General features: G+C 40.5%; 1 protein-coding gene across 4 annotated transcripts in view; it reads left to right on the top strand.

Annotated features, from left to right (window-relative positions):
* SP110 (SP110 nuclear body protein) overlaps positions 1 to 14,776 on the top strand; it is a 48,070-nt gene that overhangs the window by 24,021 nt on the left and 9,273 nt on the right. For 2 of the 4 annotated variants that reach the window (XM_063093117.1, XM_063093106.1), the window contains 7 exons: positions 1,173 to 1,238; positions 2,978 to 3,025; positions 5,172 to 5,237; positions 6,994 to 7,041; positions 9,180 to 9,245; positions 11,002 to 11,049; positions 13,212 to 13,277. In XM_063093117.1, the coding sequence (XP_062949187.1) occupies positions 1,173 to 1,238; positions 2,978 to 3,025; positions 5,172 to 5,237; positions 6,994 to 7,041; positions 9,180 to 9,245; positions 11,002 to 11,049; positions 13,212 to 13,277 (408 nt within the window). The remainder of the gene's footprint in view (positions 1 to 1,172; positions 1,239 to 2,977; positions 3,026 to 5,171; positions 5,238 to 6,993; positions 7,042 to 9,179; positions 9,246 to 11,001; positions 11,050 to 13,211; positions 13,278 to 14,776) is intronic. The other 2 variants (XM_063093109.1, XM_063093122.1) reach the window with 2 other exon arrangements.

Here is a 14,776-nt window from a genome sequence, read left to right as displayed (position 1 = left end):
ACTGTTTCTTTCTCCAACATAGCCTACCCTGTCCTGCATGATACAGTATCTCCAAAAATCTGCAAGAAGTAGAGAAAGTTATAACTCAGGAAGTTAAGCAACTGTTCAATCTCCTTCCCCAACCTTTTTTTCAGACCTTATAAATATACATACATTTTTCTTTATATATGCATATATAAACTAATACTATATAGTCTATTCTATAAACCACTTTTTTACTGTGCATTTAATGTTATCCACTTTCTCTTTTTAACTACACGGCACATCGTATGATTAACCAGTTTGTTAATAATCACCTATTGATGATATTTTTATACGAAAATAGAAATCACATTTGCATGTGTGTATCACTGCACATTTGTCCAATAATTTCCTTAGAATTGATTTCTAAACACGAGATTACTTGGTTAGCGTCTGAATATCTTAAAATTTATACATTGCCAAATTGCCCTCCAGAAACTGTAATAATTTACATTCTCTTTAACAATATATGAGTGCTCATTTTCTACAGGCAAAACATGATAAAATTTTTAAAATGGTTACGTATCCTTAAGACCAGACAATGCATTTCTTTGATTCTTAGTCGTGTAAAGATCATTTCCAAGTAAATTTGTCATTTATATTCCTTATTTGAGTATTTTTAACTTATGCTGATTACACATTTTCTTAGAGTACTATTCACCTTTTGCTTTATCTGGTAAGGATATTAACCTTCTACATGTTACATATATTACAATTATTCCCATTTTGTTTCCGTTTTATTATGATGGGGGTGTTTTCTGAGAGATGGACATTTAAAATGTTTTAAAGAGTCAAATCTGTTTCTCTTTTACCTGTATAATTTTCAGCCCTGAATTTTGGCTTGGAAAACCTTTTACGATTCATCACTTATAATAATCTTTCTGTATATTTTCTTTTAGTCTTACAAAACTTGCTATTAATTTAAAATGACATATTTTAAGTGTGACTTATTTAGCATATCTCTCTTACATCTTTCTCCAATTCTTTTCACTTCCCCATTATGTGGAGTACTTTTCTCACGTAGGTCTCATTGTTTTCTTATCACTCCAAAGTGATGGGAAAGCACAAAGAATTTTACTTAAAAAGTGTTGACATCTCAGGCTTGTAGATCAATATTCATCGTCATAAAAGATTTTTCTTTATTTTTTTAGAAAAGAAGAGGAAAAGAGATGGCAGGTCAAGTTCAACAAGAAAACAGAAAAAAAGGCTCCTGAGAGGTAAGCAGGAAAAGTGAAGTCGTTACTCCCTTCATGTTTATCACGGTCCTCACTTCACCGAGCACATGGCCTCTACCCACTTGTCCCTGGAGCACGGTCAGCCCCACCCCTGTCCTCTGGGCCTCCCCCTCAAAGGACTCCTCCCTGCAGAAGAAGAGAGAACCCAACACCAAGTTGGTTCAAACGCGGCCTCCTTTTCTCTCATAGTGGGGAGAGAATGGGGGCTGGGGCGCACTGGAGGCGTCAAACAATTTTGAGATTCGAATTGTGTCCAATCCAGGGTCAGAGTCAGAAAGCATGGACGAGAAACCTGATCTGCAAGCAGGATTCAGACTCCCCATCCCAAACTGGAATTAGGTTGGAGTCATGGAGCATTCGAAATCCCCTGAGTCAACGCATACCTTCTGTTCTAGTCCGTTTTGTGTTGCTATAACAGAAATACCTGAGACTGGGTAATTTATAAGGAAAAGGGTTTATTTGGCTTACGATTCTGGGACAGCAGCATCTGGCACAGGCCTCAGGCTGCTTCTACTCATGATGGAAAAGTAGCAGCAGCAAGTGGGTACAAGCAGATCACATGGTGAGAGGAAGCAAGAGAGAGAGAGGAGGTGCCAGGGTCCTTTAAACAACCAGCTCTCACGGGAACTAATAGAGCAAGAACTCACTCATAATCCCCCCTCCCCCAGGGTGAGCATGAACCCATTCATGAGGGATCCACCCACATGACTCAATCAGTTTCGAGCACTGACACATTGTGGATCAAATTTCCGCATGAGTTTTGGAGGGGACAACACATCTAAATTCCATCATTCTGCCCCTGGCCCCCCCAAACTCAGGTCAAACTCAAACTTTTGGTCTCAGGACTCTTTTATGCTCTTAGAAATGATTGAGGCTCCAGATTTTGTTTATGTACCTTGTTACAAATTAAAACTAATAATTTTTAAATTAGTTTGAAGTTTTTTAATTAAATCAATTTATTTGTTTATTCACTTAAAAGTAATAATAATAAACTAATTCCCTGTTTACATAAATATTTCTCATGTGACCGTTCTGGGGAAATTGGGGCGAGAACAGCTCATCATAAACACAAACGTGATATTATGCCCGGGCATGTGTAACAACATAGTATGGACGTGCGCTGGTAAATGTCACATGTTAATACCCCCGTCACCACCGCTGCCATTATCACATTTCTGGAATGAGTTTATAGCACTATCTTTAGAAGGGGAAAAAAGCTGAATATTCTGTTTGTTGGCGATAGAGCCAATGTGTCACAAATTCACAGAACTTTCCCTGGACAGAAGTGACTGTCAAAGGACAAATAAGGAATTCTTGTCAGGAAAAATGGGTTAAATTTTACCACCTTAAAATCCAAATTATCATTTTTAACAGTTTCCCCTACATAGTAATGTTTCAGCTTTTCTCATGGATAATTTCACTTTATTCTCACGACAACCCTTGGAGAAGGTTGACTGATTTATTCTAATTTTGCACATGAGGAAATTGAGACACGGAAAGGATTCGTGGGTTTGTCCGAGATCTTGCGGATGATGAATGTCTGGCTCAGGATTAGCAAGCTGGTCCCAGGAGCTCTTCAGGAGCCGTCATTCTCCATTAGAAAGAAAGGGGCACAGATAATATTGTCAAACCTGTCAATTCACCGTTGTCTGAAACGAGTGTGGTCACAAAATGTAAAACATGCTTATTCAAAAAATGGCTTTTATCTCCTTACTTTCTAGGTCCCGTGGATGATCAAGTCTGTTTGGGAAAATCTCCTGGGGAAAAGCGTAAGTGTGAGGAAGAGCCTCTTTGGTCTCTGTTAGGGTGGACTCGATGGTCCCCTTACTGTGTGTTATATCCTTTGACGCATGAAAAGACATCTGAGCCAGAAAAAGCCTTTCAAAAATGCTTTTTTAAAGTGATTTAACTTTTTTTCAAGATAGAAAAGTTTCCGTGCTATAAACGTGATATGCTGTAACCATTAGAATTAGGTTGCTGTTTATGACAGCAAATCCCACCCCACTTTAAAAAAATAAATAAAATAAGTCGCTAATCAAGAGAGGTTATTTCTGTGTCCCACACGGAGGCAGGAGGTCAGGAGCTGGTGGCGTACACTGTACAGTCCCGGCTCATTCTTGCTTGTTGTCCCTCCACCCTCAGCATGTGGCGTCCCCTTCACTGGGGTCCAGCCAGCAACTCTGTGTTCCAACCAGAGGGAAAGTGTCAAGGTCAGAGAAGGGCACGCGTCCTCCCTAGAAGGACACTACGGGCAGGTTGCATTTAGTAATCCTGCCGCTAGGACTGGTTGTGTGGCCACATCTGACTTCAAAGGAGGCTGGGAAATGTAGTCTTTATTCCAGAAGAGCAGGTTTCCAGCTCAGAATCAGGGGCTTTATTACTAAGGAAAACTGGAAACCAGAGAAAGTGGAGCAACCAGCACTATTCGTCCTGCACACGTCTGTGGTGGGCATTATGGCTGCTCTGCACTATTTCTGGTCGTCCCGTGTTTCCCGGAACCTTGGAAAGCCACCTGGCCATCCTCCTTGCAGGAGGCAGCTCCATGACATTTGTTCTCCAATGAGCTGAAGAGATGGGTGTCACTTCTGGGTCCAAGCACGTGAGAGAAAGGCGCCTAAAGGCCAGAGCAGTGTGTACCTCCCCCAGGTAGAGGACAGCGCCCTGAGAGTCATCTGGTCCTGCAGAAGACTTGCTGTGACTGTGACGTAATTTTTATATTAAGACACCAAGATTTGGCATTGTTTCTTTCTCCAGCATAGCCTACCCTGTCCTGCAAGATACAGTATCTCTAAAAATCTGCAAGAAGTACAGAAAACTATAACTCAGGAAGTTAAGCAACTGTTCAATCTGCTTACTCAACCTTATTTTCAGACCTTATAAATATACATACATTTTTCTTTATATATGCATATATAAACTAATACTATATAGTCTATTCTAGAAACCACTTTTTTACTGTGCATTTAATGTTATCCACTTTCTCTTTTTAACTACACGGCACATCGTATGATTAACCAGTTTGTTAATAATCACCTATTGATGATATTTTTATACGAAAATAGAAATCATATTTGCATGTGTGTGTGTATCACTGCACATTTGTCCAATAGTTTCCTTAGAATTGATTTCTAAACACAAGATTACTTGGTTAGCGTCTGAATATCTTAAAATTTATACACTGCCAAATTGCCCTCCAGAAACTGTAATAATTTACATTCCCTTTAACAATATATGAGTGCTCATTTTCTACAGGCTGAACATGATAAAACTTTTTAAATGTTTACGTATCCTTAAGGCCAGAGAATGCATTTCTTTAATTCTTAGTGGTGTAATGATGATTTCCAAATAAATTTGTCATTTATATTTCCTTATTTGAGTATTTTTAACTTATGCTGACTACCCATTTTCTTAGAGTACTATTCACTTTTTGTTTTATCTGGTAAGAATATTAACCTTCTATATGTTACATATATTACAATTATTCCCATTTTGTTTCCGTTTTATTATGATGGGGATGTTTTCTGAGAGATGGACATTTAAAATGTTTTAAACAGTCAAATCTGTTTCTCTTTTACCTGTATAATTTCTGGCCCTGAATTTTGGCTTGGAAAACCTTTTACGATTCATCACTTATAATAATCTTTCTGTATATTTTCTTTTAGTCTTAAAAAACTGGCTATTAATTTAAAATGACAGATTTTAAGTGTGACTTATTTAGCATATCTCTCTTACATCTTTCTCCAATTCTTTTCACTTCCCCATTATGTGGAGTACTTTTCTCATGTAGGTCTCATTGTTTTCTTATCACTCCAAAGTGATGGGAAAGCAGAAAAAATTGTACTTGAAAAATGTCGACATCTCAGGCTTGTAGATCAATATTTGCCATCTTAAAAGATTTATTTTTTATTTTTTTAGAAAAGAAGAGGAAAAGAGATGGCAGGTCAAGTTCAACAAGAAAACAGGAAAAGAGGCTCCTGAGAGGTAAGCAGAAAAAGTGAAGTCGTTACTCCCTTCATGTTTATCACGGTCCTCACTTCACCGAGCAGCATGGCCTCCGCTCACTTGTCCCTGGAGCCCGGTCAGCCCCACCCCTGTCCTCTGGGCCTCCCCCTCAAAGGACTCCTCCCTGCAGAAGAAGAGAGAACCCAACACCAAGTTGGTTCAAACGTGGCCTCCTTTTCTCTCATAGCGGGGAGAGAATGGGGGCTGGGGCGCACAGGAGGCTTCAGACAATTTTGAGATTCGAATTGTGTCCAATCCAGGGTCAGAGTCAGAAAGGATGGACACGAGGAACCTGATCTGCAAGCAGGATTCAGACTCCCAATCCAAAACTGGAGTTAGGTTGGAGTCATGGAGCATTCGAAATCCCCTTAGTCAACCCACACCTGCTGTTTTAGTCCGTTTTGTGTTGCTATAAGAGAAATACCTGAGACTGGGTAATTTATAAAGGAAAGGGGTTTATTTGGCTTACAATTCTTGGACAGCAGCCTCTGGCACAGGCCTCAGGCTGCTTCTACTCATGGTGGAAAGTGGCAGCAGCCGGTGGGTACAAGCAGATCACATGGTGAGAGGAAGCAAGAGAGAGAGAGAGGAGGTGCCAGGGTCCTTTAAACAACCAGTTCTCACGGGAGCTAATAGAGGGAGAACTCACTCATTAATCCCCCCTCCCCAAGGGAGAGCATGAATCCGTTCATGAGGGATCCGCCGCATGACTCAATCAGTTTCCAGCACTGACACATTGTGGATCAAATTTCTGCATGAGTTTTGGAGGGGACAACACATCCAAACTCCATCATTCCACCCCTGGTCCCCCAAAACTTATGTCAAACTCAAACTTTTGGTCTCAGGACTCTTTTATGCTCTTACAAATGATTGAGGCTCCAGATTTTGTTTATGTCTATCTATATGTACCTTGTTACAAACTAAAACTAATAATTTTAAAATTAGTTTTTAGTTTTTTAATTAAATCAATTTATTTGTTTATTCACTTCAAAGTAATAATAATAAACCAATTCCCTGTTTACATAAATATTTCTCATGTGACTGTTCTGGGGAAACTGGGGCAAGAACAGCTCATCATAAACACAAATGTGATATTATGCCCGGGCATGTGTAACAACATAGTATGGACATGCGCTGGTAAATGGCACATGTTAATACCCCCCTCACCACCGCTGCCGTTATCACACTTCTGGAATGAGTTTATAGCACTGTCTTTAGAGGGGGGAAAAAGCTGAATATTCTGTTTGTTGTTGATTTAGCCAATATGTCACAAATTCACAAAACTTTCCGAGGAGAGATGTGACTCTCAAATGACAAATATCGAATTCTTGTCAGGAAAAATGGGTTAAATTTTCCACCTTAAAATCCAAGTTATCATTTTTAACAGTTTCCCCTACATAGTAATGTTTCAGCTTTTCTCATGGATAATTTCACTTTATTCTCACGACAACCCTTGGAGAAGGTTGACTGATTTATTCTAATTTTGCACATGAGGAAATTGAGACACGGAAAGTATTCGTCGGTTTGTCCGAGATCCTGCGGATGATGAATGTCTGGCTCAGGATTAGCAAGCTGGTCCCAGGAGCTCTTCAGGAGCCGTCATTCTCCATTAGAAAGAAAGGGGCACAGATAATATTGTCAAACGTGTCAATTCACCGTTGTCTGAAACGAGTCTGGTCGCAAAATGTAAAACTTGCTTATTCAAAAAATGGCTTTTTTTCTCCTTACTTTCTAGGTCCCGTGGATGATCAAGTCTGTTTGGGAAAATCTCCTGGGGAAAAGCGTAAGTGTGAGGAAGAGCCTCTTTGGTCTCTGTTAGGGCGGACTCGATGGTCCCCTTACTGTGTGTTATATCCTCTGATACATGAAAAGACAGCTGAGCCAGAAAAAGCCTTTCAAAAATGCTTTTTAAAAGTGATTTAACTTTTTTTCGAGATAGAAAAGTTTCCGTACTATAAACGTGATATGCTGTAACCATTAGAATTAGGTTGCTGTGTATGACAGCAAATCCCACCCCACTTTAAAAAAATAAATAAAATAAGTCGCTAATCAAGAGAGGTTATTTCTTTCTCCCACACAGAGGCAGGAGTTCAGGAGCTGGTGGCGTACACTGTAGAGTCCCGGCTCATTCTTGCTTGTTGTCCCTCCACCCTCAGCATGTGGCGTCCCCTTCACTGGGGTCCAGCCAGCAAGTCTGCGTTCCAGCCAGAGGAAAAGCGTCAAGGTCAGAGAAGGGCACGCGTCCTCCATAGAAGGACACTATGGTCAGGTTGCGTTTAGTAATTCTGCCGCTAGGACTGGTTGTGTGGCCACATCTGACTTCAAAGGAGGCTGGGAAATGTAGTCTTAATTCCAGAAGAGCAGGTTTCCAGCTCAGAATCAGGGGCTTTATTACTAAGGAAAAAGGGAAACCAGAGAAAGTGGAGCAACCAGCACTATTCGTCCTGCACACGTCTGTGGTGGGCATTATGGCTGCTCTGCACTATTTCTGGTCCTCCCGTGTTTCCCGGAATCTTGGAAAGCCACCTGGCCATCCTCCTTGAAGGAGGCAGCTCCATGACATTTGTTCTCCAATGATCTGAAGAGATGGGTGTCACTTCTGGGTCCAAGCACGTGAGAGAAAGGTGCCTAAAGGCCAGAGCAGTGTGTACCTCCCCCAGGTAGTGGACAGCGCCCTGAGAGTCATCTGGTCCTGCAGAGGACTTGCTGTGACTGTGAAGTACTTTTTATGTTAAGACACCAAGATTTGGCACTGTTTCTTTCTCCAACATAGCCTACCCTGTCTTGCATGATACAGTATCTCCAAAAATCTACAAGAAGTAGAGAAAGTTATAACTCAGGAAGTTAAGCAACTGCTCAATCTGCTTCCCCAACCTTATTTTCAGACCTTATAAATATACATACATTTTTCTTTATATATGCATATATAAACTAATACTATATAGTCTATTCTATAAACCACTTTTTTACTGTGCATTTAATGTTATCCACTTTCTCTTTTTAACTACACGGCACATCGTATGATTAACCAGTTTGTTAATAATCACCTATTGATGATATTTTTATACGAAAATAGAAATCACATTTGCATGTGTGTATCACTGCACATTTGTCCAATAATTTCCTTAGAATTGATTTCTAAACACGAGATTACTTGGTTAGCGTCTGAATATCTTAAAATTTATACACTGCCAAATTGCCCTCCAGAAAATGTAATAATTTACATTCCCTCTAGCAATATATGAGTGCTCATTTTCTACAGGCTGAACATGATAAAACTTTTTAAATGTTTACGTATCCTTAAGACCAAACAATGCATTTCTTTGATTCTTAGTGGTGTAAAGATGATTTCCAAATAAATTTGTCATTTATATTTCCTATTTGAGTATTTTTAACTTATGCTGACTACCCATTTTCTTAGAGTACTATTCACTTTTTGCTTTATCTGGTAAGAATATCAACCTTCTATATGTTACATATATTACAATTATTCCCATTTTGTTTCCGTTTTATTATGATCGGGGTGTTTTCTGAGAGATGGACATTTAAAATTTTTAAACAGTCAAATCTGTTTCTCTTTTACCTGTATAATTTCTGGCCCTGAATTTTGGCTTGGAAAACCTTTTATGATTCATCACTTATAATAATCTTTCTGTATATTTTCTTTTAGTCTTAAAAAACTGGCTATTAATTTTAAATGACATATTTTAAGCGTGACTTATTTAGCATATCTCTCTTACATCTTTCTCCAATTCTTTTCACTTCCCCATTATGTGGAGTACTTTTCTCACGTAGGTCTCATTGTTTTCTTATCTCTCCAAAGTGATGGGAAAGCAGAAAAAATTTTACTTAAAATGTGTTGACATCTCAGGCTTGTAGATCAATATTCGTCATCATAAAAGATTTTCTTTATTTTTTTAGAAAAGAAGAGGAAAAGAGATGGCAGGTCTAGTTCAACAAGAAAACAGAAAAAAAGGCTCCTGAGAGGTAAGCAGGAAAAGTGAAGTCGTTACTCCCTTCATGTTTATCACGGTCCTCACTTCACCGAGCAGCATGGCCTCCGCTCACTTGTCCCTGGAGCACGGTCAGCCCCACCCCTGTCCTCTGGGCCTCCCCCTCAAAGGACTCCTCCCTGCAGAAGAAGAGAGAACCCAACACCAAGTTGGTTCAAACGCGGCCTCCTTTTCCCTCATAGTGGGGAGAGAATGGGGCTGGGGCACACAGGAGGTGTCAGACAATTTTGAGATTCGAATTGTGTCCAATCCAGGGTCAGAGTCAGAAAGGATGGACGAGAAACCTGATCTGCAAGCAGGATTCAGACTCCCAATCCCAAGCTGGAATTAGGTTGGACTCAGGGAGCATTTGAAATCCCCTTAGTCAACCCACACCTGCTGTTTTAGTCCGTTTTGTGTTGCTATAAGAGAAATACCTGAGACTGGGTAATTTATAAAGGAAAGAGGTTTATTTGGCTTATGATTCAGGGACAGCTGCATCTGGCATGGGCCTCAGGCTGCTTCTACTCATGGCCGAAAAGTGGCAGCAGCCACTGGTACAAGCAGATCACATGGCGAGAGGAAGCAAGAGAGAGAGAGGAGGTGCCAGGGTCCTTTAAACAACCAGCTCTTGCGGGAACTAATAGAGCGAGAACTCACTCATTAATCCCCCCTCCCCAAGGGAGAGCATGAATCCGTTCATGAGGGATCCACCTGCATGACTCAATCAGTTTCTGACACTGTCACATTGGGGATCAATTTTCCGCATGAGTTTTGGAGGGGAAAACACATCCAAACTCCATCATTCCACCGCTGGCCCCCCCAAAACTCATGTCAAACTCAAACTTTTGGTCTCAGGCCCCTTTTTGCTCTTACAAATGATTGAGGCTCCAGATTTTGTTTATGTCTATCTATATGTACCTTGTTACAAATTAAAACTAATAATTTTTAAATTAGTTTTTAGTTTTTTAAATAAATCAATTTATTTGTTTTTTCACTTAGAAGTATTAATAATAAACCAATTCCCTGTTTACACAAATATTTCTCACGTGACCGTTCTGGGGAAACTGGTGCAAGAACAGCTCATTATAAACACAAAAAACGTGATATTATGCCCGGGCATGTGTAACAACATAGTATGGACGTGCGCTGGTAAATGGCACATGTTAATACCCCCCTCACCACCGCTGCCGTTATCACATTTCTGGAATGAGTTTATAGCACTGTCCTTAGATGGGGGAAAAAGCTGAATATTCTGTTTGTTGGTGATTTGGCCAATGTGTCACAAATTCACAGAACTTTCCGAGGACAGAAGTGACTGTCAAATGACAAATATCTAATTCTTGTCAGGAAAAATGGGTTAAATTTTACCACCTTAAAATACAAATTATCATTTCTAATAGTTTCCCCTACATAGTAATGTTTCAGATTTTCTCATGGATAATTTCACTTTATTCTCACGACAACCCTTGGAGAAGGTTGACTGATTTATTCTAATTTTGCACATGAGGAAATTGAGACACGGAAAGGATTCGTGGGTTTGTCCGAGATCCTGCGGATGATGAATGTCTGGCTCAGGACTAGCAAGCTGGTCCCCAGGAGCTCTTCAGGAGCCGTCATTCTCCATTAGAAAGAAAGGGGCACAGATAGTATTGTCAAACCTGTCAATTCACCGTTGTCTGAAATGAGTGTGGTCACTAAATGTGAAACTTGCTTATTCAAAAAATGGCTTTTATCTCCTTACTTTCTAGGTCCCGTGGATGATCAAGTCTGTTTGGGAGAATCTCCTGGGGAAAAGCGTAAGTGTGAGGAAGAGCCTCTTTGGTCTCTGTTAGGGCGGACTCGATGGTCCCCTTACTGTGTGTTATATCCTCTGACGCATGGAAAGACAGCTGAGCCAGAAAAAGCCTTTCAAAAATGCTTTTTAAAAGTGATTTAACTTTTTTTCAAGATCGAAAAGTTTCCGTACTATAAACGTGATATGCTGTAACCATTAGAATTAGGTTGCTGTTTATGACAGCAAATCCCACCCCACTTTAAAAAAATAAATAAAATAAGTCGCTAATCAAGAGAGGTTATTTCTTTCTCCCACACAGAGGCAGGAGTTCAGGAGCTGGTGGCGTACACTGTAGAGTCCCGGCTCATCCTTGCTTGTTGTCCCTCCACCCTCAGCATGTGGCGTCCCCTTCACTGGGGTCCAGCCAGCAAGTCTGCGTTCCAGCCAGAGGGAAAGTGTCAAGGTCAGAGAAGGGCACGCGTCCTCCATAGAAGGACACTATGGTCAGGTTGCGTTTAGTAATTCTGCCGCTAGGACTGGTTGTGTGGCCACATCTGACTTCAAAGGAGGCAGGGAAATGTAGTCTTTATTCTAGAAGAGCAGGTTTCCAGCTCAGAATCAGGGGCTTTATTACTAAGGAAAAAGGGAAACCAGAGAAAGTGGAGCAACCAGCACTATTCGTCCTGCACACGTCTGTGGTGGGCATTATGGCTGCTCTGCACTATTTCTGGTCCTCCCGTGTTTCCCGGAATCTTGGAAAGCCACATGGCCATCCTCCTTGCAGGAGGCAGCTCCATGACATTTGTTCTCCAATGAGCTGAAGAGATGGGTGTCACTTCTGGGTCCAAGCACGTGAGAGAAAGGTGCCTAAAGGCCAGAGCAGTGTGCACCTCCCCCAGGTAGAGGACAGCGCCCTGAGAGTCATCTGGTCCTGCAGAAGACTTGCTGTGACTGTGAAGTACTTTTTATGTTAAGACACCAAGATTTGGCACTGTTTCTTTCTCCAACATAGCCTACCCTGTCCTGCATGATACAGTATCTCTAAAAATCTGCAAGAAGTACAGAAAACTATAACTCAGGAAGTTAAGCAACTGTTCAATCTGCTTACTCAACCTTATTTTCAGACCTTATAAATATACATACATTTTTCTTTATATATGCATATATAAACTAATACTATATAGTCTATTCTATAAACCACTTTTTTACTGTGCATTTAATGTTATCCACTTTCTCTTTTTAACTATATAGGACCATATCGTATGATTAACCAGTTTGTTAATAATCACCTATTGATGGACAGTTATGTTATTTCCTATTTTTATGCGAAAATAGAAATCACATTTGCATGTGTGTGTATCACTGCACATTTGTCCAATAATTTCCTTAGAATTGATTTCTAAACACGAGATTACTTGGTTAGCATCTCAATATCTTAAAATTTATACATTGCCAAATTGCCCTCCAGAAAATGTAATAATTTCCATTCCCTCTAGCAATATATGAGTGCTCTTTTTCTACTTGCTGAACATGATAAAACTTTTTAAATGTTTACATATCCTTAAGACCAGACAATGCATTTCTTTGATTCTTAGTGGTGTAAAGATGATTTCCAAGTAAATTTGTCATTTATATTCCTTATTTGAGTATTTTTAACTTATGCTGACTACCCATTTTCTTAGAGTACTATTCATCTTTTGCTTTATCTGGTAAGGATATTAACCTTCTACATGGTACATATATTACAATTATTCCCATTTTGTTTTAGTTTTATTATGACGGGGGTGTTTTCTGAGAGATGAACATTTAAAATGTTTTAAACAGTCAAATCTGTTTATCCCTTACTTGTATAATTTTTGGCCATGAATTTTGGCTCGGAAAACCTTTTACTATCCATCACTTATAATAATCTTTCTGTATATTTTCTTTTAGTCTTAAAAAACTTGCTATTAATTTAAAATGACATATTTTAAGTGTGACTTATTTAGCATATCTCTCTTACATCTTTCTCCAATTCTTTTCACTTCCCCATTATGTGGAGTACTTTTCTCACGTAGGTCTCATTGTTTTCTTATCTCTCCAAAGTGATGGGAAAGCAGAAAAAATTTTAGTTAAAAAGTGTTGACATCTCAGGCTTGTACATCAATACTCATCGTCATAAAAGATTTTTCTTTATTTTTTTAGAAAAGAAGAGGAAAAGAGATGGCAGGTCTAGTTCAACAAGAAAACAGAAAGAAAGGCTCCTGAGAGGTAAGCAGGAAAACTGAAGTCGTTACTCCCTTCATGTTTATCACGGTCCTCACTTCACCGAGCAGCATGGCCTCCACCCCTTGTCCCTGGAGCACGGTCAGTCCCACTCCTGTCCTCTGGGCCTCCCCCTCAAAGGACTCCTCCCTGCAGAAGAAGAGAGAACCCAACACCGAGTTGGTTCAAACGTGGCCTCCTTTTCTCTCATAGCAGGTAGAGAATGGGGGCTGGGGCACACAGGAGGCATCAGACAATTTTGAGATTAGAATTGTGACCAATGCACGGTCAGAGTCAGAAAGGATGGACACGAGGAACCTGATCTGCAAGCAGGATTCAGACTCCCAATCCCAAACTGGAGTTAGGTTGGAGTCATGGAGCATTCGAAATCCCCTGAGTCAACCCATACCTTCTGTTCTAGTCCGTTTTGTGTTGCTATAAGAGAAATACCTGAGACTGGGTAATTTATAAAGGAAAGAGGTTTATTTGGCTTATTATTCTGGGACAGCTGCATCTGGCACGGGCCTCAGGCTGCTTCTACTCATGGCAGAAAAGTGGCAGGCAGCTGGCAGGTACAAGCAGATCACATGGCAAGAGGAAGCAAGAGAGAGAGAGAGAAGGTGCCAGGGTCCTTTAAACAACCATCTCTCGTGGGAACTAATAGAGTGAGAACTCACTCATTAATCCCCTCTCCCCCAGGGAGAGCATTAACCCATTCATGAGGGATGCGCCCCCATGACCCAATCAGTTTCCAACACTGCCACATTGGGGATCAAATTTCCACATGAGTTTTAGAGGAGACAACACATTCAAACTCCATCACCTGCCTACCATGCATCTGTCCCAATGCACGAAAACGGTGTTATTTGCAGTATAGAAAACAAAAATTCATAAAACTGCATTTTTCTGGCTCTTCTGCTTCCTCCCTCTGTGGTCTTCATCACCTTTTCTCCTCCTTTGCATTCTATCCCCCTTCCCTTTCCCTGTTCCTTTCTCCTTCCCTTTTTCTTTATCTTTTACTCATAACTGTTTACCAAGTGTCCAAGGTGTGCCAGTCAGGGAGATTCTCTCGGATATTGCGCCCATATGGGGGCACCCTGGGAAGCCATCTCTTCCCAGCTCCCAAACATGAATTGTGACATGAGCCTCACTGCTTTGGAAATCCCCCCAATTTTTCTGTCTGTTTCCAAAACCCCTTGATTTGGGGGTTTGACCTGGGAGGGAATGCAGATCTGCAGCTTGCCCACGTCCTCCTCTTGTCTCTCCCTTCCGGTTCCCCAACCCTTCCCCCTGCCTGGCTGGAGGAAACTTCCTCTCTGTCGTTTGCTGAGTTTTCTCTACTGGTGACTTCTAGGAAACTTAATATTTAGAATTGTTTGTTTTGGTCTATAAAGGTAAGTTTTGGAACTTAGAAATCCACTTTACTATTAACAAATTCTGTGTTTCGAGATTTTTGTCTAAGGTCCCCAAAATGGGCTCAACCAAGCAGTGGCCTCTTAGTTCTA

The sequence above is a fragment of the Cynocephalus volans genome, chromosome 1 (assembly GCF_027409185.1).
Source record: "Cynocephalus volans isolate mCynVol1 chromosome 1, mCynVol1.pri, whole genome shotgun sequence".
Lineage (NCBI taxonomy): Eukaryota > Metazoa > Chordata > Mammalia > Dermoptera > Cynocephalidae > Cynocephalus > Cynocephalus volans.
Note: the sequence above shows the minus strand (reverse complement) of the source record. Positions and strands in the feature narration are given on the sequence as shown.